The sequence below is a fragment of the Xyrauchen texanus genome, chromosome 3 (assembly GCF_025860055.1).
Source record: "Xyrauchen texanus isolate HMW12.3.18 chromosome 3, RBS_HiC_50CHRs, whole genome shotgun sequence".
Classification (NCBI taxonomy): domain Eukaryota; kingdom Metazoa; phylum Chordata; class Actinopteri; order Cypriniformes; family Catostomidae; genus Xyrauchen; species Xyrauchen texanus.
In genome coordinates, this window is record NC_068278.1 from 30,017,790 (window position 1) to 30,039,902 (window position 22,113).

Genomic DNA, 22,113 nt, shown 5'->3' on the forward strand with positions numbered 1-22,113 from the left:
GGCTCAGACATTGTTCTGCCTGCGGTCATGAATTGTTGTCACCTTGAGTCAGTTAGTCTGATAATTAAGCATGTGAGTGCAAAAGACTTGTATCAGCTTGTTTGATTTCTGTTCTCTCTCTCAGCATTGTGCGACATGCATCCCATGCGAGCCTTGTTCCTTATCCCACGGAACCCTCCTCCTAAACTCAAGTCCAAGAAATGGTGAGGACGCTCTGTTCAGCAGTTATTTTAAGATCAAGCTATATTTCCCTTGATTCTTCCCTCCCTTTTTCCTCTCCTCTACATATACACACACTGCATACGTCTGTATCATCACACCTATCCATATAGCTGTCAGCTTCTCTTGTCTGTGGTATCCTCATTTTATAGATGTTAATCAGACTGGAGTCACAGTGTTTGCTCTCACGCCCACCTACATCTTGGCACAGATAGCTCATCAGAGTGCATAAAGAAATGCTTGCTTGCTTTATAGCTTTTTCTCGTTTACAGTTTATTATCTCTTTCAGGTGGTGGTGGTTGTTATCTTTGCTGAAAAAAAGCGGGTTAGCTGTTCTCCCAGCCTGGTTAGGCTTGTCTGTTTTGCTGGTTTTAGATTAGTTTTGGAACTTACTTGCTGGTCAGGCTGGAAGACCAGCTGGATAACCAACTAAATACTTGGCCAGGCTATGAGACTTACTAAACCAGTAAACCCTCTTATGCTTGTTTTTTCCCAGCAGTGATATGCTGGCATGCTTTGTTTTAGAGTAAGAGTTATTTTGGTCTCTGGTGAAAGCCCGGCCCTTCAACAGCTGGTTATAGAAGATGGAGCATATGTTCGGCTGGGTTTCAAAAAGGCAGCCTTTTATTTATTTTTTTCATTTTACTGCATTGTCTTAATAGTGATGAAGTGTAAGATATTCTCCCTCCTATTTAAAACAGCCTGTTTTTTGTAATTCTTTTCGATATCACCTGCTATGTTTTTGTTTTCCTTCTTGTTCAAAACATTAAATTGTAAGCTAGAATTAAGCAATATCACATTCAGTACAGTACAACAGCACATTGTGAGCGTGATATTGTTTATATACTGTACAAAAGTTCTCTAATCAAGAAGTTAATATTGAGTTTACACATTGTAGAGACAATATGGCCAGTTATTTTGTCTATTTTTGGTCCGCCAATGGAAATACTTTAAAACAAAGCCAACACTGGTTCAACTATTGCATGTTAATGAGCAATGCAGAAATGTGCCTTCTGTCTGGAACGATGTGAAGGCAAATGTAGTGATACAAACAGTAAATTGTTCCAGTGATGTTATACTAAATATCAGCACTCTTGAAACTCCACTTGGCCAATCAAATTACTGGAACAAACTAAACGGTATCCAATTTATCTTGTAGAACTTGCACCCATTCCTGTTTGTTTTACTATGTTTTTCAGGTCCAAAAAGTTTATAGACTTCATTGAGGGCTGTCTGGTAAAGTCATATCCGAGTCGACCTTCCACAGAACAGCTACTGAAGCACTCGTTCATCAGAGATCAGCCCACAGAGAGACAGGTCCGCATCCAGCTCAAAGATCACATCGACCGCACACGCAAGAAACGTGGTGAAAAGGGTATGTACAATTGTGTTTATGCACGGTGCTGATGTGTTGTTTCATGTTGAACTGTACCTTTACAAATGATTGTGCTCAAAATACAAGAACAAGGGTCCCATGTTTCAAACTTTATTTTCTGGCTTCAATCATAGATGGCACAGACACAGTCAGTCTTTCTGTTCCACATTTTCTGTTATAAGTGCTGAATAATTAATCCAGTAATTGAATCAGTTTTGTTTTCAGAGTCGGGATAGATGCTGAGACTCCTGAACATTAGAATTTCTATGTATCCGTCTACTTGTAGTATTAAATGGATAGTTCACCCAAAAAGGAAAATTCTCATCATTTATTCACACGCTTGCCATCCCAGATGTGTATGACTTTATATCTTCTGCTGAACACAAAGATTTTCAGAAGAATATCTCCGCTCTGTTGGTCCTCAAGTGAATGGTGACCAAAATGTTGAAGCTCCATAGGGAAATAAAGGGAGCATAAAAGTAATCCATACGCCTCAAGTGGTTAAATCCATATTTTCAGAAGTGATATAATAAGAGTGGGTGAGAAATGGATTAATATTTAAATTAACATTCTTCTTCTTTTGTTTTAGGCGATTTGCATTTTTGTTTTGCATATCGCCACCTTCTGGGCAAATTTACAGTAAAAAAGGAATTAAATATTGATCTGTTTCTCACCCACACTTATCATATCACTTCTGAAGATATAGATTTAGGGATGGCATGAGAGTGAGTAAATGATAAAAGAATTTTCATTTTTGGGTGACGTGTGGAGCCTGAATGGTTAATATAGATTGTCTGCCTGCCTTAGTTCAGTAAGGTCACTAAGACTCCTGTCCAATCAGAGCTCATCTTTGACTTGGACCACAAAAGTATCACTTATGCATCATTCGTGTCTCTTACAGTTACTCAGATCTGTGCCCAGTAGTGTTATTAAACTGCACAGCTGGGCTTGAATTATGTTTCTTTCTGCATAAATAGGATGAGGAACAGCTAAAAATGGAAGCATCCAGCCTGCAGCAGTCTTTTTAGAGTGCTTACATTATCAGTTAAAGAAGAGTGCAGATGATTTAGACTAAAGTGCTCCATTCTGCATAAAGAGTGTCAAGCCACATATTATACAGTATTAATGCCGAAAGCCTTTCTCATTATTTTTCTGCCCCCTCTCTCTCTTTCTCATTTTCTCTTGATTTCTCTCAGAGGAGACAGAGTATGAGTACAGTGGTAGTGATGAAGAGGATGAGAACAGAGGAGATGAGAGAGAGTCCAGGTACACACAGCAGCATCTGTGTTTAATTAACCCCACACAACACTGCAGAAGTTATTTTCCAGAAGATTTAAATTGCATTATTATTATTATAATGGACATTTTTTGTTAAATAACTGAATTTACTGAAGTAAATGGTATGAATGGCAGTTTAAATTTGAGTTGATAATCTTTTCAAAGTTGCATCTTTGTAGGCCATGTATAAACAGATTTGGGTGGTTTGTTGACCCTTGATGGTGAAGTGTGTAATTTGTTCAAATGCTTTCCCCTATCCCAGTTTAATTTGCAAAGACCAGAGAATCTCACTGAAGTCGCACTCAGCTTAAAGGAATAATTCTCTCATTATTTTCTTACCCTGATGCCATCCCAGATGTGTATGACTGTCTGTCTTCAGTAGAACACACATGAAGATTTTTAGAAGATGATTGATCTCTGTCATGTTCTTATAATGGAAGTACACGGGTGCCAGCACATTGACGGTCCAAAAGTCACATTTAGGCAGCATAATAATATTTTAATTATTTACTTATTGTTTACACAAACAAATCTAGACGACATTCATTAATCGACTGTAGTTGTGTGGATTACTTGATTGTTGCCTAAATGTGACTTTTGGACCATCAAAGGGCTGGCACCTGTGTCAACTTAATCAATCGACTGTGACTCCATTTGAGACTTCTGATTTGTGAAAATCAGTCAATAGCTCTAAAAGATGAGCCGTTTCTTCTGAACCGTTTCTTCTGAATGAACAAACTTTTTAGATGTTTGGATGCAGTCTTTTTTTAATGAATGAATGTGTGTGTATATGTAAGGCTTAAAACATTAACAGCCAGACAAGTACAGCAGTTCACAAGCACGTAACATCTATTTTAAAAAACGTTTTAATCGAAGAAAATTTCAGCATAAAGCATGGTAGAAAATCATAACAATGTTAAATGTAGGTATAAATATAGTCGTCAATTTGTAAATTGGGGGTAAATACTGTACCATAGGTCCCAATTCATTTAATAAAGTAAAATGCATACACATTTTCTATTGAGTATGAAAATACAGAAAAACAATAACTTGACTAAAGTTCAATGTATCAACGCTAAGGATTTTTTCTGTTGGCCCTGGCAAAATCTTTACTGGCCCCAACACCAAAATTACAAAGAGCTGTTTTTACCATCATGGCTTTAAAAAAATATGTCAGAAGATACATATTTTTTACATATCTTATGTTTTTAATACAATGTCCCCCAGCAGCCTGGTTAGCTCAGCGAGTAAAGACGCCGACTACCCCTCTGGAGTCGGGATTTTGAATCCAGGGCGTGCTGAGTGACTCCAGCCAGGTCTCCTAAGCAACCAAATTGGCCCGAGTCACATGGGGTAACCTCCTTGTGGTTCGCGCTCGGTGGGGCGAGTGATGAGTTGTGGGTGGATGCCGCTGAGAATTGCGTGAAGCCTCCACATGCGCTATGTCTCCACGGTAACGCGCTCAACAAGCCACGTGATAAGATGCGCGGATTGATGGTCTCAGACATGGAGGAAACTGAGATTCGTCCTCCGCTACCCATATTAAGGAGAGTCACTACATCACCATGAGGATTTAGAGTGCATTGGGAATTGGGCATTCCAAATTGTGGAGTAAAATGGGAGAAAAAAAAACAAAAAAATACAAAATTGAATCACATTTATAATTTGCAAGATATGATTTATGCTTTGAGTAATTCCATATATGCGCTTTACAGCTATACATTCATTAATACATCATATTAACCTCAGCCGTCCTGCCATTTACACATGTGCTTTTAAGCCAAGCGCTGTGGAGGAGATGAGGGGTTTTCGGTCACGCGTTTAGTCATACTGTCATGCAACATTTGCCCATGTGTAGTGTTTTCACAAGAAGGATCAAAGATTTAGTCACCGAGTTTTGATTATTGGCTGAGAGAACAGACTTGCTACTAAATCAGTTGTGATATGTAATATACAGTAGATATTAGGCCTAATCTGTGAATGAATGTGTATATAACATGAAATCAGACAACCCAAACAAGACCAACACTGACTGATATTCAAAGAGCAAAAATACCTGTATGGTCCAGAAATGAGACATGTAACAGGTGTTTTATGAAGATGATATGAAGTAGACCGTTTAAAATATTCATCTTCACCTTGCAGCTGAACAGCTCTGATATTAATAGCCTAATAGCCATAGTGATCTTGCTTCTTTTCGTATCAAACGGCATTATCATGTCAAATTAATGTTTACGTTTTGAAACATTACCTAATTAATGTATACTTACATTTTGGATATTGAGCAGCTTGTGATTTCCAGACACGTGTTTAACTGGGGTTTAACAAAGTTTATTACGTCTCATTCTGCGCTTCATCTCAAGGTGAATTAATGAGAGAAAATGTGTTTGTTTTTTTTACAGTGGGAATAAAACTAGCGCTCTGTCCCTTTACAAGAGCACATGCATGTTAAACAGTCTACGCTGCATGGAGAGAGATGATGATGAGACATTTGCATGGAGAGACATGGATTTTTAGTCCTATAGAAAGAAACTGTTCATTTCTTGTGTTCCAATGTGTGGATTACTAATTTTCACCAACATGTAAAAATGAAAAATGTGGGGATTTCGCGCACTGTGAACACAGAATGTGTGGGGATACTTAAAATGTTGCGTAAGACGTACAATCCCGCTACGAAATTCATTAAGTGGGTTTTTCCTGCTATTTCTACACATTGGTAATAGCTGCTGCTAAGACATTTGGAAAAGAGTGAGGACATTGCTAGGAGAGTGCTCTCGGTGTCTGGACGCGACTGCATGTATGCGACTGTGCCTTGGCACGTCCGGTATATTATGCATTTATAAATCTACTGAAGCTCACTCCTCGGTTAGAAGACTTTGTTCGCTCCATGTAATGTGTTCTCTCGCTTGTTGTTTGCTTACTCTAATGTTATAAATGCAACACGGGCCCGATCGGGCAAGTGACAGTTCTAGCAACTGGCCCGAATCTTTCTCGCACTGGCCCTGGGCAGTCCTTATTGTCGAGCCCTGACAACGTTTTTTTCTATTGGGTTGGCCAAAAGTGTAGGTATTAAAGATCAAATCATAGTCTTTTGATTTAAAATAAAAATGTATTAACTTTTGGCATATTTTTTTATTTATTTATTTATGTATGGAGGTAATTGTCCTGGGACAGGATTTTTAGAAAGCTAACCTGCAGCATAAAGAAAACTTTTACCAAAAACAATTTGAGTTCTGACTTTAACTCGAGACAAAATACTTGAGACTTAACTTAGACTTTAGATTTATAGATGAAAGATTTGACTTTGACTCCACATCAAAGACATGAGACTTTCTTCAGGAACTTGTCCAGCAGAGACAACTTTAATTAAGCCATTTTTAAATATACTTCCCAAATAAAGTGTATGCTCTGTGAAGCTTTCAAAACATTGTCTTATATTCTGTCCACTTCAGGCTCAACCAATGGTGCAAGTTCAGACTATCTCTTTGTTTGAATAAGGCAGTAGGAATGCTGATGTATGTCATTGATGTAACTGAGAGGGCAATGAAAATAAAAACAATTTTAAATCCTTTTTACACACTACAGAATCAAGACTGCACAATTCTACCCTAAACTGCATTTGTACTGTACCAGCTGACTCTCCTCCATTTCTATCTTTAGCTCTATTCTGAATGTTCCTGGTGAGTCGACATTGCGGAGGGATTTCCTGCGGCTGCAGCAGGAGAATAAGGAGCGCTCTGAGGCCTTAAAGAGACAGCAGGTGCAGCTCGCCGCTCAACGCAGAGACCCTGAGGAGCACAAACGCCAGCTGCTGCACGACCGACAGAAACGGATAGAGGAGCAGAAAGAACAGAGGCGGCGCTTAGAGGAGGTATACATACACATGTACATGATCATGATCTCTTTTCTCACAGGGAATTTCAAGGGCAGAGTGCTAGTCATTAAAGCCATTGGTATAAATCATTCCGAACCCCTATGACTTTCTTCTGTGGGAACCCAAAAGGATATGTCAATCTGAATGACAGCCTTCATTGTATGATCAAATATTCAATGAAATTGAAAAGTAATTCAGACAAAAAAAGAAAAGAAAAAAAAAACTGCCAAACATTTCTTTTTGTGTTCCACTGAAGAAAGTCATACAGGTTTGGAACCACAAATGGGTTATTAAATGATGACAGAACTGAACTGTCCCTCTAACCCTCAAAGACCCAAGCATTGATATTTAAAGTTTTAATTGTAGACCACTTGTTATAAAAAAAAATATGGATGTTTTGTTTTGGGGTGAATTTTGGATAAATGTTACAAAATTGCAAAGCTGGGCATTTAGGGTTGCGAAATGTCACCACTTTTTTTAGACCGTACACAAAAGTATATGAAAAATAATTTATTACAAGCAGTAAGAGTAAATACATGAACAGTTAAGAAAGTTGACTTTAAAACTAATGAGAACTTTTAATATTGAAGAAATATTTGTATAATTAAAATTATAATTAAAAAGAAACTCACTCTGAGTACAGAACAGCACAGAAAACAGCTGAAAAACATTTAGAATAATGTATCCATGATGTACTGAATAGGCTCCTTTGTGCGAATATAGAACAAAAATTGATTACTAATGCCTAGCATTGGATTTGATAGCCTTAGAAAGTATTTTAAAAAAGTACAAATAAAAGGTCAAATACTTTATAGATTTGCTCTAAAAGTATTAGCATTTGTGTGAACTAGCCATGACATTTTTGTGTGACCTTAACAGGCTGTGAAAGTTAATATGCACATTTGTTGTGCTACAACTGCCAGCTATTGTTATGTTTAGTTTTTATAATTTTACATTTAATGAAAATTTTTATTTAATTACTTTTAAACAAAAAAATGTATTCTTCTACACTGGGTCACTGAGGGTTATGTGTGATTTTATCTTTGGTCCATAAAATTTTAACTGAACATTGGTCACACTCAAAACACCCCAGAAAAGAGGCCAAAAATTGGGAAAACTTTCTAAAATGTTCTACATTGTTCTACATAAAACCCATTTGCCACTGACACTTGTTTTTTCAGCAATGTTTGTTTAAGAGCTCAACATTTTTCTCTTATCTGGAACACGTCTCTTTTCATTTAAGTGAATGCATTGAGGTATTTGTGGAATTTTTATGTGAGAGAGGTGCATGCAGATTTGAGAGGAAAAGGGGTAAACGAGTGAGGATTATACATCATGCTATACCAAGTCTTTTAATTGAATTAGTTTGAGAGGTGACTGTCATTGGATGACTGTGGAGGGACACAATGGCTGATTAGATATGGGGTTAAGAACAAGCCAGAACACAAAGTATTGTGTGTATTAAATGTAACCAGCACCATAAGCCATTATATTCATATCTGACTCTATACAATGAGAGAGAGTGTGTTCAAGGCCCAAAGTCAAGCCTGTGTAATAGTCACAACTAAGTAAATTAAATAAGAATCATGTGGGGTGAAGCCTTGTTTGGGGTGAGGGCTATAGAACACAGCTCTTTATTATCTCTTAATAAATACACACACACACACACACACACAAAACATGCTTTGTCTTGGTAGATTTTAGAATTTAATCTGGATAATCATAAAAACATATTTTGCATGCTTTTGGTCTAAAGTTTTGTAAGTTTGTGGTGTTTTAACAAACATTCAGTGACACACTTAAAAATGTATGCATGTCTTTGCAATATATAAGAAAACATTAAACCTAGTGGACTTTTATTTATTTTTTTAATTAATAGAACGAACACATTTTTCAAGCAGAAAATTTCACAAAATAAGTTTGTGAGGTTTCAAATGATAAAGCAAGACATCTTTTTTCAATTGAATACGATTTGCATAATTTCTGTTTGTCAAATGTGTAATATATATATATATATATATATATATATATAATCTAATGCAGGGTTTCTGTTTGCCAGTAATGAATGGTTTTTAACATAATCAAACATTTTCTGACACAATGTCCAGTGAAATAGATGCATCAGCAAGTCCTTTAGTTGATGCCTCAAGTTTACAGTGTCACGCTATGCCAAAGATAACAGCTCATTGATCCCACAAAGGTTTAAACTTTAAAACCTAATCAATGACCACAGCGTGTTGTATCCCGCACACTGACAAAAGCAGCCTGTGTTCATTTTCGCATGCCCATAGTGAGAAGCTTCTCATTGCCATCTTCTGGAGAGGAGGAGACCAGGCTTGTGTGAATCTCAAATTGTATAGCAACACTGGACACATTTGACTTCACTTTGTTAGCAAAATGCTTTTGTGCCATGAAAAAGTAAAATAGTCATAAAATAAAGATCTAAGGAAATAATCCAAGGTGAGAAATTATATGACATAACCTAATAATTTTTATTTTAATATTTATTTGTAAATGAAAATATATGTGGAAAATTGCAGTTTAGTTGTTTTATTTTGCCACCTATTGTTTAATTAGATGCTGACAGGACACGTTGGCCGGCACCAAAATTTCTTAGCGGAAACTCTGATCTAATGATATTTTGTATCTGATTTAATAACATTAAGGCTTTCTGTGTGACTTAAGTGTCGAAAATTGTCAATTATTGGGACCATTGTATTGTATATCCACCTGCTGAATAGCACACAGCACAATCTAGCCACTATCATACTAAATACAACACTGCAGTGCACCGAGTTATCAGTATCACTATACTCGCCCTCTCTTGCTATAACTGTGCCCAGTGGTTTAATCACTCTCTCTGTGCTTTCTCTCTTCTCTGGCAATGTTACTTGTTCTCACCCCCTTAATTTTTCCTCTCAAAAGCACTAGATGATTTTTAGCAACAGGAAGGCTCTCATTTCAGCCTAATATGTTAAAGTGACTCACTCTCTGTCTCACTCTCATACAGCAACAGAGGAAGGAGAGGGAGATGGTGCGGCAGCAACAGGATAAAGCTCCTCACCGGAGACTCGATGACATGAGGCGAGAGGAGGACAGGAGGATGGCAGAAAGGGAGCAGGTAACCAATCACAGCCATCAAACGGTAGCCGCCCAGCCAATAGCAGCTGAGAGTGGGTGTTCCACTCTGCACAGCTCTGGCCCTGGAATGTCTGTGGAGTGGTTGCCATGGCAGCAGGTTCTGAGTGGAGGGGGGGGTAGTGAAGTGAGCTGAGCCGTGCCTACATTCAATGCAGTTTAAACTGACAGAAACACAAAAGAACAATCAGCATGAATTAGTGCACAATATGCCACAGGACACACTCTTTAAAGTGACCTTTAATATACAATACACACTTCCTTCAGTGTTCTCCTTAAAACTATTGGAAAAGCACACAGATATGCACACAATCCTCACCATTACAGGATCCACTTGTAAACACTCACTGTGCACCATTTTAAAGGGATAGTTCACCTAAAACATTCAGTCATAATTTACTCGTCTTCATGTTCTTTCTAACCTGTATGACTGACTTCCATGAAACACAAATATGTTAGGTGGAATGTAACATCAGTCACCATTCAATTTCATTGCACCTTTTGTCCATGCAATAAAAGCAAATTGTTGCCTAAAACATCTTGTGTTTTCCACAAAGACAGAAAGTCATATGGGTTTGGAACAACATGACGACAGAATTTCCGTTTTTGGCTGAACGATCCCTTTAATATTATAAAAGCATTGTGATGTTACAGCTTAACTTAGCCACACAAGCACGTGGAACAAATCTCCTTGAGTCCTTTTAATAAAATCCTACTTTAAAAAAAAAAAAGTCTTCCTTGATCTTTAGAGGCTTCATAGACAGGTGTATCTCTCCACTCCTTGAAATATTTTTTTATTCCATCCTTTCGAGTCTATTCTGATCAGTCTCTTCCTTCTCCTCCACTGCTCCCCATTTCATCCACCCCCTCTCTATCTCTGTAGGAGTTTATAAGACATAAGTTGGAGGAAGAACAGCGGCAGTTAGAGATACTGCAGCAGCAATTACTGCAGGAGCAGGCTTTGCTAATGGTAACACAGACCTGTTCTTTCCCTTTCTCTCCTTTTTGCTCTGGCTGTGTCAGTATGGACCGATTTGATGTGTCTCATGCTACGAGGCCCGTAGACTGTTCTAGAATGATCAGAAACTGAGTTTCGGTTTCAAAGTTATCTTGAAATTAGGATTATTGAGCATCTGAAATGTGGAAACTACAGCCAGTTGTTTACATTTGCTGTAGCTCAACTGGTAGGGCATGGCACTAGCAATGCCACAGTCATGGGTTGTAATGAAAATATACATTTTGTAATGATGATTTTAATGTCTTAAAAAGATCCTTAAAAAGGAAGAGATCATGCTGAGACTAATCAAATCTCTGTGCATGTTTTTGTCTATATATCATAAAGGGCTGATTTTCGAATTTATATTTTTTGGATACGTTTCTTTTAAAATATACTATTTAATTGAACAAAATGACACACAATAAATATATCACTCTTTATCCAGACTAGAGGTGTTTTACAGATTATTCAGTTGCTCAGGTGAACCCTATGTTGAATTATTAATTTATTCGAAAAAACAAATTGACTTTTGGTACCAGCTGCTGTAGTTACAGCTACTACTTAGTGTTGCCTGTTTTAAACAGATTTTGCACTTGTAGGTATTGGCATTTTCAGTAAATGTGTATATGGAGTGGTGGTGGCGTAGTGGGCTAAAGCACCAACTGACGTTGGTTCGATCCCCACAGCCACCACCATTGTGTCCTTGAGCAAGGCACTCAACTCCAGGTTGCTCCGGGATTGACCCTGTAATAAGTGCACTGTAAGTTGCTTTGGATAAAAGTGTCTGCCAAATGCATAAATGTAATGTAGTTGATTAATCTAACACGTAAAAAGAGTAATCAATTACTTTTTAGAATTTAAGTTCCACCTTCAACATTTGAACCTGTTTTTTAATGAAAAAACGTGTACTATGCATAACAACATCTTGATTAAAAATGAACAAACAAACACATTTTAGCACTCACACAGAAACATACATTCCAAGTAGGGGTGTAAAAAAAAAAAACTTATCATACTGTATCGTATGATATGACATTCACTAAACAATACCATATATATCATATGAAACATACCCAAACAAATTATAGTGTATTTAAAATCAAGCAGCGTAATAGTGTGAGCTGCGGAACAATCTTCTCCCCACAGAAGCGGCGCTGGGCGCTCACAGGAAAACACACAAACAGTACATAGGCAAGAAGATTAATGGCAAATGCCAAATAGATTGTTCACTGTAGCGGAAACTCTACAGCTTGTCGAATTCGCCAAACATCAATGTCATATCCTGGTACTACAGTACATCAGACATGTCGTTTTATTTACAGCAAGATCACCGGACAAATTTGTGGACTTGTGTGGCAGAAACAGAAGCAGTAAGTTTAACAGCCACATCTCCCAGCCGACACTGAGCGGGACATGTACAGCAAAACGCTCATTTGCAAGTGTTGATCTCAAATCTGTTTACATCAGAATTGAGATCAACATTTGGGCACATGTTATAAGCCAGTAATAATGCCGGTGTAGTTAAGAAACTGGGAAGAGGGGAAAAAAAATTACGTGTCAATCGAATTTTGCAAGTTTTTTTTTTTCCACCACTGAATAACATTGAAAGGAGTTTTTTTTCCTAGCTACAGTCACTTCAGCTTGTTCACTGGGGGCTTTAAGACAAGAAGGCATGATTTTCTATGAAGCTGCTTTGAAACTATGTGTATTGTGAAAAGTGCAATATAAATATAAAGTGTATAGACAAACATATTTTCTTAAGAAAAACATGAAAATTGTGAGTACATATTAGATTTGTTAGCAATCAAAAAGAATAAATTCAGTGCTGGTGTTTAATTTACTTAGATCTCTGTTTTTTGTTGCCAATGTCAGACACTTTTGTGGCATTTAGGTTTTAAAAGACATTTTTGTCGAATCCTTAAATAGGATTGTGTCTGGGTCTTCGTATTGTATCATATCGTATTTTGAGGCTATGCAAAACATTGTATCGTGAAATTTGTCTATCATAACATGCCTAATTCAAAGTTGTCTGAAGTGATACAATCACTTTAAATCATGACAGAAGTTTATTTTGGGGTGAACTATTCCTTTAACATCAATATCCATATACAGTGGATATAAAAAGTCTACACACTCCTGTTAAAATGCCAGGTTCTTGTGATGTAAAAGAATGAGACAAAGATAAATCATGTCAAAACTTTTTCCACTTTTAATGTGACCTATAACGTGAACCATTCATTTGAAAATCAAAAAAACAGAAATCTTTGTAAAATAAAAAAAACTCACAATAACCTGTTTGCATAAGTGTGCACACTCTTAAACTAATATTTTGTTGAAGCACCTTTTGATTTTATTACAGCACTCAGTCTTTTTGGGTAGGAGTCTATTAGCACGGCACATCTTGACGTGGCAATATTTGCCCACTCTTCTTTGCAAAAGTGCTCCAAATCTGTCAGATTGTGAGGACATCTCCTGTGCACAGCCCTCTTCAGATCACCCCACAGATGTTCAGTTGGGTTCAGGTCTGGACTCTGGCTGGGCCATTCCAAAACGTCTTGTGGTGAAGCCATGCTTTTGTGGATTTGGATGTGTGCTTTGGGTCATTGTCGTGCTGAAAGATGAACTTCCTCTTCATCTTCAGCTTTCTAATGGACGCCTGAAGGTTTTGTGCCAAAATTGCCTTGTATTTGGAACTGTTCATAATTCCCTCCACCCTGAATAAGGCCTCGGTTCCAGCTGAAGAAAAACAGCCCCAAAGCATGATGCTGCCACCACCATGCTTCACTGTGGGTATGGTGTTCTTTGGGTGATGTGATGTGCAGTGTTGTTTTTGCGCCAAACATACCTTTTGGAATTATTTCATCAGATCATAACACGTGCTTTTGGGAGACTTGATGTTTGTTTTTGCAAACTTCAGCCGGGCTTGGATGTTTTTCTTTGTAAGAAAATCCTTCCGTCTTGCCACCCTACACCATAGCCCATTTATATGAAGAATACGGGAGATTGTTGTCACATGTAGCACACAGCCAGTACTTGCCAGAAATTCCTGCAGTTCCTTTGTTGCTGTAGGCCTCTTGAAAGCCTCCCTGACCAGTTTTCTTCTCGTCTTTCATACATTTTGGAGGGACGTCCCGTTCTTGGTAATGTCTCTGTTGTGCCATATTTGTGTCTTCACTGTGTTCCATTGTATATCTAATGCTTTGGAAATTCTTTTGTACCTTTCTTCTGACTGATATCTTTCAACAATGAGATCCCTCTGATACTTTGGAAGCTCTCTGCGGACCATGGCTTTTGCTCTGAGATGCAACTAAGAAAATGTCAGGAAAATCCTACTAGAACTGCTGAACTTTATTTGTGATTAATCAGTCACTTTAAATGATGGCAGGTGTGTAATGACTTCTATTTAACATGAGTTTGAATGTGATTGGTTAATTCTGAACACATCCCCAGTAAAAAAGAGGGTGTGCACACTTATTCAACCAGGTTATTGTAAGGTTTTTAATAAAACATTTTACCCCACGATGATTTCAGTTTGTTTTTCAATTGAATTGTTCACATTATAGGTCACATTAAAAGTGGAAAAAGTTTTGACTTGATTTTTCTTTGTCTCGTTCTTTTACACCACAAAAACCTGCCGTTTTACAGGGTTGTGTAGACTTTTTATATCCACTGTAAGTTGTAGCTTTAAGATTTAGAAGAGAGAAGAAATGTCATTGTTGGCCTCACCAAGGCACAAAGGAAAATAAAATTGCAATATTCAAGTAGTGTTTTTATTAGTCGAATATTTAAAGCTGAACGAGTACTCGATTAATCGATTACTCATCAAAATCCCTAGTCAAAATCGAAATGAAATAATCACATGTTTGTGTGTAATTATTCATTAATTTTATTTTTGCTCTTTTTGGGGATGGGTCGTCTATTTTGTATCTTTGTTTGTGTCTGTTTATGCAAGTGGCAATGTACTGATGTGTATTACTTGTTCTTTGTGCATGCAATTCTGATTCCTTTGTAATTTGTTAGTTAATAAGTTATTAATTGTGTGTAGGAGTACAAGCGTAAACAGCTGGAGGAGCAGAGACAGTCTGAGAGACTTCAGAGACAGCTGCAGCAGGAGCATGCTTACCTCGTCTCACTGCAACAACAGCAGCAGCAAGACAAGAAACCACAGATGTACCACTACAGCAAGAACCCAGAGAACAACAAACCAGCCTGGGCTAGAGAGGTGTATATATATATAATATATACACAATTACATAACACACGTACACAGCCAATTCTTTCAAGTCATAAGACAATATCTCTCTTTAATAAAACTGCTTTGATATTTATTTGAGGTTAGGAGTGGCGCAAAGACCACAGAGGTTGCAAAAAATATTGACAAATAATTCACAATATTTTGTCATTTTGACAGATATAGAATAAGTTAACTGGTCTGTTGTGTTTCTCTTCTTTGGAAACTGGGATAATGTAAAGTTGTTTAAGTGCAGACCATTAAAGTTGTAGGTAGAGAAGTCAGTGAGAATTTTGGAAGAGAAACCACTGATACTTTTTTCACATTGCAAGAGCACAAGATCATGATATGAAGAGCCAAGAACATCCAACACACTGCTTGGTGCTAGACTAAAAGAGCACTTGCCACAGAAGTTCTTGTAAAATCAATGTCACATTAAAAAACTCCAAGCGTTACAATATTTTACCGAATGACATGGAAACAGGAAGTTTGTTATAGGTGCAAACTTTTGGCTTTTCAAATCAAATGTTTTCCTCAGTTTAAAAAAACTCAGACTTGTCAGCGTATCAGTCATCTACGATTTAATTATTTAAATGTATATCAACTTCCATCAGGGTGATACCTGATTCGTATTGGGGTCCTCATCATCCTGTCAGGGTTTATTTGGCGATATTGACAGACTAGCTGTACATTATACCTTACATTTGTGATAGCTTTGATACAAGGCTGAATGTTGGAGAAGTAAAAGCCACAAAGGATAAAAATTGAGCATGACAGAAAATGTACAACCTTGTCTGTCAAAGTGACGAATAATGATTATTTGCAACCCAGCCTCTTTTTTTCTTTCTGTCTCTTTCTTAGGTTGAAGAGCGCAGTAAATTAAACAGACAAGGCTCTCCCAAAATCTGCACTACAGTCTCTGACACCAACATCCAATCACGTTCTGAATCAATCAACCAATCAGGAGCTGCTCAGACTCCACCCATGCAGAGACCTGTGGAACCGCAGGGTGGACAGGGAAAGGTGGGCTACCTGTTATTTTATTCCCACTATAAATCAGTATAAAAGTAGTTGTTTACTTCAGAAGTAATTTCATTCAAACCTAAAAAAAATTATATCAAAGAAAGGTAAGAAAGCAAACTCAAAATGGAAAGATGCGATCAGTTCTTTTCTTTAATGTTTTCATGTACTGCTCTGCTAAATCTGTTCTCTGCTTCTGTTCAAAGTGACTTACTTTTTCTTCTTTTTCTTTGCTGTGGCATCCTCTCGCTTCCTCTGTAATCCTCCATCATTTTCTGGGACATCCTCTTCACTTGTATATCCTGCGTTGGATCTTCTACCTTGCTCTCCTGCTCAACCCCCCTGGTCATTTTCCTTCTCTGTATTACACACTCCTATTACCGTTTCTACAATTTACTTTATTCCTGCCACTAACATTACTTGTGCTCCCCTTCCTTTTAAACATACTCTCAAAATTCACTATATAATACTCCTGATCTTTTCCCAATTCCCATTAAACCACCCTAAAACCTCCAATTGCCCGTGCCCAACCTTTTCACTCGCCCATGCTGATATTTCCTTTCGGTTTACATCGGCATGCTGCTGCTCTTTCTCTCTCTTCTCTTGTCCTCTGTCCCATCTGCCTTAGTTCCAGATGGCCCACCTGGTGCCGTTAAAACCGTATGCTGCTCCTGTCCCTCGCTCTCAGTCTCTTTGCGATCAGCCCACTAAGACCATGTCTGCCTTCCCCACCCAGGATCCCTCTCCCACACCCACACCTCGCCCTCTACACTCCAGAGAACTAGTCCGTCAAAATTCTGACCCCACCTCTGAGACCCCCGTCCCTCAGTCACGGCCAATGAGAGATGACCGAGGACCCTGGATCCGTCTTCCTGAGATTGAGCAGCCTCCTAAAGTAAGACTATAAGAATATAACATAAGACTTTAAAATAATCTCTTTCTCATTCGGCTGCATAATGTTATAATTAAGTAAGGGAAGCTGTGAGTGATAGATGCACAGTCTGATCAGTGGATTTTACTATTGTATGCCATGGTGTCGATATTTCTGCAGACAAAAAATTCAAAATGTTTTTCCAGTGTTCAAAAAAGCCAGTTGTGAAAATTAGATGTGATCCAAGACATAACTATACATACAGTTAAACATACTGATCATCGATTAGGGCTATTCAAATACAATCATATATCAATATATTGTTATAATTTTTCTCCTATTATATATTTATCGATACTTAAGATCCCTGTATCAATATTTGTATTCATCTACTTATGTATTCATTATTAAATTGGCACAATTAATTAAATTAAAACATTTTATTGAATCATGACAAGCTGAAAATGCAACATGACCCAGTGCAATTATCAAACAAGGTCTGCCATTTAATTTAACATATAAATAGTCTGAAAACGCTGCCTGCTGTGTTGTGCTTATGTGCCTAGATTTTTGTCTGTAATGTGTTGCGCTTTCTTCAATACATGTGGTCAGTGTATTACACATATTTTCAGTGGTTTCAGAGCGATTTTTTATTTTTTTTTGCCCTACACTCTAATTCTATCTATCTGGTGCCCTGAGTGACTGGTGTGTGCTTGGAGTTCGGTATGCTAATGTGTTTTAAGTGCATTATATTTAATTTATTACACATTTGCATAATTTCACATATATTTGGCCATACAATCAAAAATAACCTCATGAAACAGGGAGATAAGAGCATTTCACTTAATTAAAAGACTGTTGTCATCTCAACGACAAACCACAGAAACTCTAGTTCCTTCAGTTTAACTGGACTGCATAATAGCAGTGTCACAAGCAAGTTAAGAAATTACTAAAGAAATTACTTTTTAATAAAAATAATTTACACTCACTGAGCACTTATTAGGAACACCTGTACACCTACTTATTCATGTGATTATCTAATCAAACAATCATGTGGCAGCAGTGCAATTCATAAAAACATGCAAATATGGGTCAGGAGCTTCAGAATGAGGAACAAATTTGATCTTTGTGATTTCAAACGTGTTATGATTGTTTGTTCCAGACAGGCTGATTTGAGTATTTCTGTAACTGCTGATCTCCTGGGATATTTTTCAAAATAAAATAATTAGATTTTTTTCCAAATCATTCAGCCCAATCTTATTGTATTGTGAAGTGGTTGGTGATACCCATCCATAAAGTAAAATCTTTCACAGACATATGTAATATGGTGTCTACCCTGACTAATTTGTACATAATTCCTGTTCTCTCTCTCGCTCGCTCCCTAAGATTCCTCAGAGAACAGCCTCCATAGCCACTTCACTGAACACAAATCTCTCCTCTGGTATCAGACACCCAGTCCGAGCAAGGTAACACACACACACACACACTTACACACTGATAGACTGAAGTCTGAAGTTATTTAACTCAGGTTACTACACTGACTCTTGTCACTGTCTGTTCTTTCTGTATCAGTAATCCAGATCTGAGTCGTAATGAACGTTGGGAGCGAGGCGACAGTATGAGCATCATGTCCAACCTGCCACAGACCGGCTCTCTAGAGAGACATCGCATACTCAGTGAGTGTGTGTTTTGTGTAGTTTTCCTTTCAAGTGTGTGAGAATATATAAAAGAATGTTCTAAGGTACATGTTGAATGTTTGTGTGTAATATTGTTGGGTTAATTTCAGGCTCTTCAAAGATGGACACCTCCCCCACCCTGTCTCATGATGGTCGACACAAACCAGGAGAATCCCGTACCTCATCCAGACCGAGCAGGCCAGCGGTAATACACACACACACACACACACACACACACACACACACGCTTTCCAATAGAAGTATATTCTACCTCTTTTTATTTCTTGGATAAATAAAAAGCCAGTTTTTGCATTTAGGTTTAAAAGATTTTCCCTAAAATTAGATTCATACCTCAAAAATAATGGTATCACAGGAAAGCCCAGTAATTTTGCATGAATGGTCTCTATATCCATTTGATATATTCACTAAACACTAACAACAAATATGAATTACTGGGTCTCGGGAGGTTAAAAACATGTATACAAAAAACTAATTTGCATATAAACATAAAAACGTATGAGCTCATGCACATAGACTCCCAAATAATTTGTCTGTATCTTGTATAGAATGAACACTATTTATACTCTACCTCTCCTCTAAACACTAAAATCTGTTCCTTGAATCACCTCCTCACCCTCTCACATCAATCTCTTTTCCTTGCTCTTCCCCTGTCCTCAGAGCTATAAGAGAGCAATAGGAGAGGTCAGTGCCTGCATGTCATGCGTGTATCAGCATGAGTCTGTGTATTCTTGCATGCTTACATCTCATGATGATGTCCTTGTGGATGTGGCTGAATATTAGATTGATGATGTGCTTTTTCAATACATTAAATTAGGCCTGTCAATCGGTTAATTGTTAATCAAATTAATAGCCTGATGTGCACATCATCTGTGAAAGACTCAGAGATTTATTTTGTATTGCATGCTCTGGTTGGTTTGATGAGGTGCGTTGACTGTACAGGCCATGGGGTTCAAAGAACAGTCCAAGCTGAGGCTGCCCCCTGCTGACCGCTGAACGCAAAAACATCTACGCTTATTACAGAATCTAGGGGGCATGATTAATTGTGTACATTTTTTACACCTTAATTTTCATATAATTAATCACACTAAATTGACTTGTTAAATCGACAGCCCTACATTGGATAGCTGTATACAATAATTGTTAAATAAAAATGATTCTTGGTAATTACTGCAGAATTTCTCTGTGATTACTTTAAAAAATAAAAATGTAAAAGTTCTATTCATGTCTAGCCCCTTATGTGTTAATTCTTTTTAACTAATTTTTAATCAACATTTCACCAAATTTCACAGACTTTCCCATAAAATTTGCGCAGAAAAAAGTCTGGAGGTTCCTGTCTGGGCCTGGTTATGACTATTGATATGTGAATTAATGCAGGTAAATAATAATGTCTTCTTGATCTCTGTGTGAATGTGTCAGGACCATGGACTATACTCTAAGGAGCGGGCAGAGGAGCAGCCACGACCCCCGGTGAAGGCTAATGATTACTCCTCTTCCTCAGAAAGCAGCGAGAGCAGTGAAGAGAGTGAGAGTGGAGAGGGAGTCGAAGAGGAGAGCCCTACTGACCGGTAGACAGAATGTGTGAATATTTGAAGACCCCATGAATCAAATGCTCTCTAATACCACCTGCAAATCATGGCTCATGACTGTGATGTAGCTAATAGGAATGTGTAAAACGAAAAAAAATTTAGTTCGACTAGTCGGTCAGTTGTTTAAACGACCAGTCGGTGTTAAGAATAATAATGTATAATTAGTCTACATTTTAGTCACGTGACCCCAATCAGACGGGATGATAAGTGCTAGGCATGCACCGATACCACTTTTTCTCCTCCAATTCCGATATCGGAAATCTCAGTATCAGCCATTCCCGATCCGATACCAGTGTTGTTTTTTTGCATAAACAATTTAGAATATCTTTACATTATTGTGTGGAACTAATTGGGTATACTCTTTAATATGTAAAGAAACACAAACTTCTATCTACACATTATTTCAATATAAATGTATAGCTTATTAAGAAACACTTTATTATTAACTAGTATACTGGATAATGTAGCAGCAACATTAACAGTAATTCCAGTCTTCAAGTCTTCAGTAGAAAAGAAATCTGTGTTTTATTTTTGTTGTTTTTGTTTTGTTTTTTCCAAAAATGTATCTGGATTCAGATCTCTTTTTTTTTGTGTTAAATTTAGTTGTAAGACATAAGTCTACTTTTCATTCACACAGTTATTTTTTGGAACCCATTCAACTTAAATATTATTATAAATTGTAAACGAATACTAATGATGACAATAATAATAATAATAATAAATAGTTATTAATATTATTATTATTGCCTTTTAATTTAAATACAACAATAATATATTTAAATCATGCACTTTTTAAACCCTCACACTTTTCTTTTGACATTCTGAACTCTCCAGGAAGTCCTGTATATGTCTGTTTGTAGCAGTGGCGGCTGCTGGTCTTTCAAAGAGGGGAAGCTCATTTTCGGCCTACATTATAAACTTATTTAAAAGTAAATTCTGCCCTACGTTCCTTTTCGAGAAAATGCACTGTGACTCTGTCGTACCAACTAGGCGTCTTTTCCAGTGACTTGACCAGTGTCTTCTCAATGGCCAGCAGAGCTAGGCTGCTTAAACGACCTTGGCCCATTGTGTTACGGGTGTAGGACTTGAGACGCTTTAAACAGGAGAAGCTCCTTTCTACACCTGCAGATGTAGCTCCAATTGTTGCCACTAATGAGAACAGTTTGTAAAGCTGAGGCATTGCACTGTCCAACTCCATGTCTTTGAGGAACACCAAGTAATCACACAGCTTTCCCCTGTTACCCTGCAAGTCCTGATCTGAATACAGGACTTGAAGTTCAGACCTCAGTCTCCCTGAATCAAAGTGATGGCCATAACTTTTCAGGACACTTTGGAAGGCCTCCTCTGGAAATTCTTGCCTCATGTCATCAAATTTCCCTGGATTGACTAATTCTAAGAAGAGCATACTTTCCAAATTTGAAAAACGTTGAGGAATCTGCTCCAAGATGTTATCAAGGATGGCCATGTAGAGATTTCTGTAGTGCTCTTGGGGATCCTGCAATTGGGTCAGACGGCGCTTTCTCATGGGCTCATCTCGTGGGTCTGATGTGAGATCTGCTGTTTTGGCATAAACAGCTTGGAAAGCCCCCTCTGACCTTTTCTCTTTGACAAATGATTCAATTCTTTTCTTGCAGTAAAAAACATCCATCGCCCTCTGCTGGACAACATCAAAGACCACATCAGTCTCAGTGAAGATTTGTTCATATGTGTACAACATGAACACAAACTCAAAATCCTCCAGTTTCCTCAGAAAGCCTTTGGCACAATCCAGTGTATCATCATCAATTGTCGTGTCTGCAATGATGTTTTCAAATGTCTGCAGGAGGC

The 22,113-nt window shown here is 37.7% G+C and overlaps 1 protein-coding gene across 5 annotated transcripts in view; it reads left to right on the forward strand.

The window, feature by feature from the left end:
* Positions 1-22,113, forward strand: part of LOC127620346 (misshapen-like kinase 1) — a 66,115-nt gene that overhangs the window by 22,484 nt on the left and 21,518 nt on the right. For 2 of the 5 annotated variants that reach the window (XM_052093572.1, XM_052093580.1), the window contains exons 8-20: positions 125-203; positions 1,419-1,594; positions 2,791-2,860; positions 6,533-6,743; positions 9,757-9,867; positions 14,927-15,103; positions 15,974-16,135; positions 16,869-17,027; positions 18,390-18,469; positions 18,576-18,679; positions 18,790-18,884; positions 19,358-19,381; positions 20,117-20,265. In XM_052093572.1, the coding sequence (XP_051949532.1) occupies positions 125-203; positions 1,419-1,594; positions 2,791-2,860; positions 6,533-6,743; positions 9,757-9,867; positions 14,927-15,103; positions 15,974-16,135; positions 16,869-17,027; positions 18,390-18,469; positions 18,576-18,679; positions 18,790-18,884; positions 19,358-19,381; positions 20,117-20,265 (1,597 nt within the window). Of the gene's footprint in view, positions 1-124; positions 204-1,418; positions 1,595-2,790; positions 2,861-6,532; positions 6,744-9,756; positions 9,868-10,767; positions 10,855-14,926; positions 15,104-15,973; positions 16,136-16,868; positions 17,028-18,389; positions 18,470-18,575; positions 18,680-18,789; positions 18,885-19,357; positions 19,382-20,116; positions 20,266-22,113 lie in introns of all 5 variants that reach the window. The other 3 variants (XM_052093559.1, XM_052093565.1, XM_052093588.1) reach the window with 3 other exon arrangements.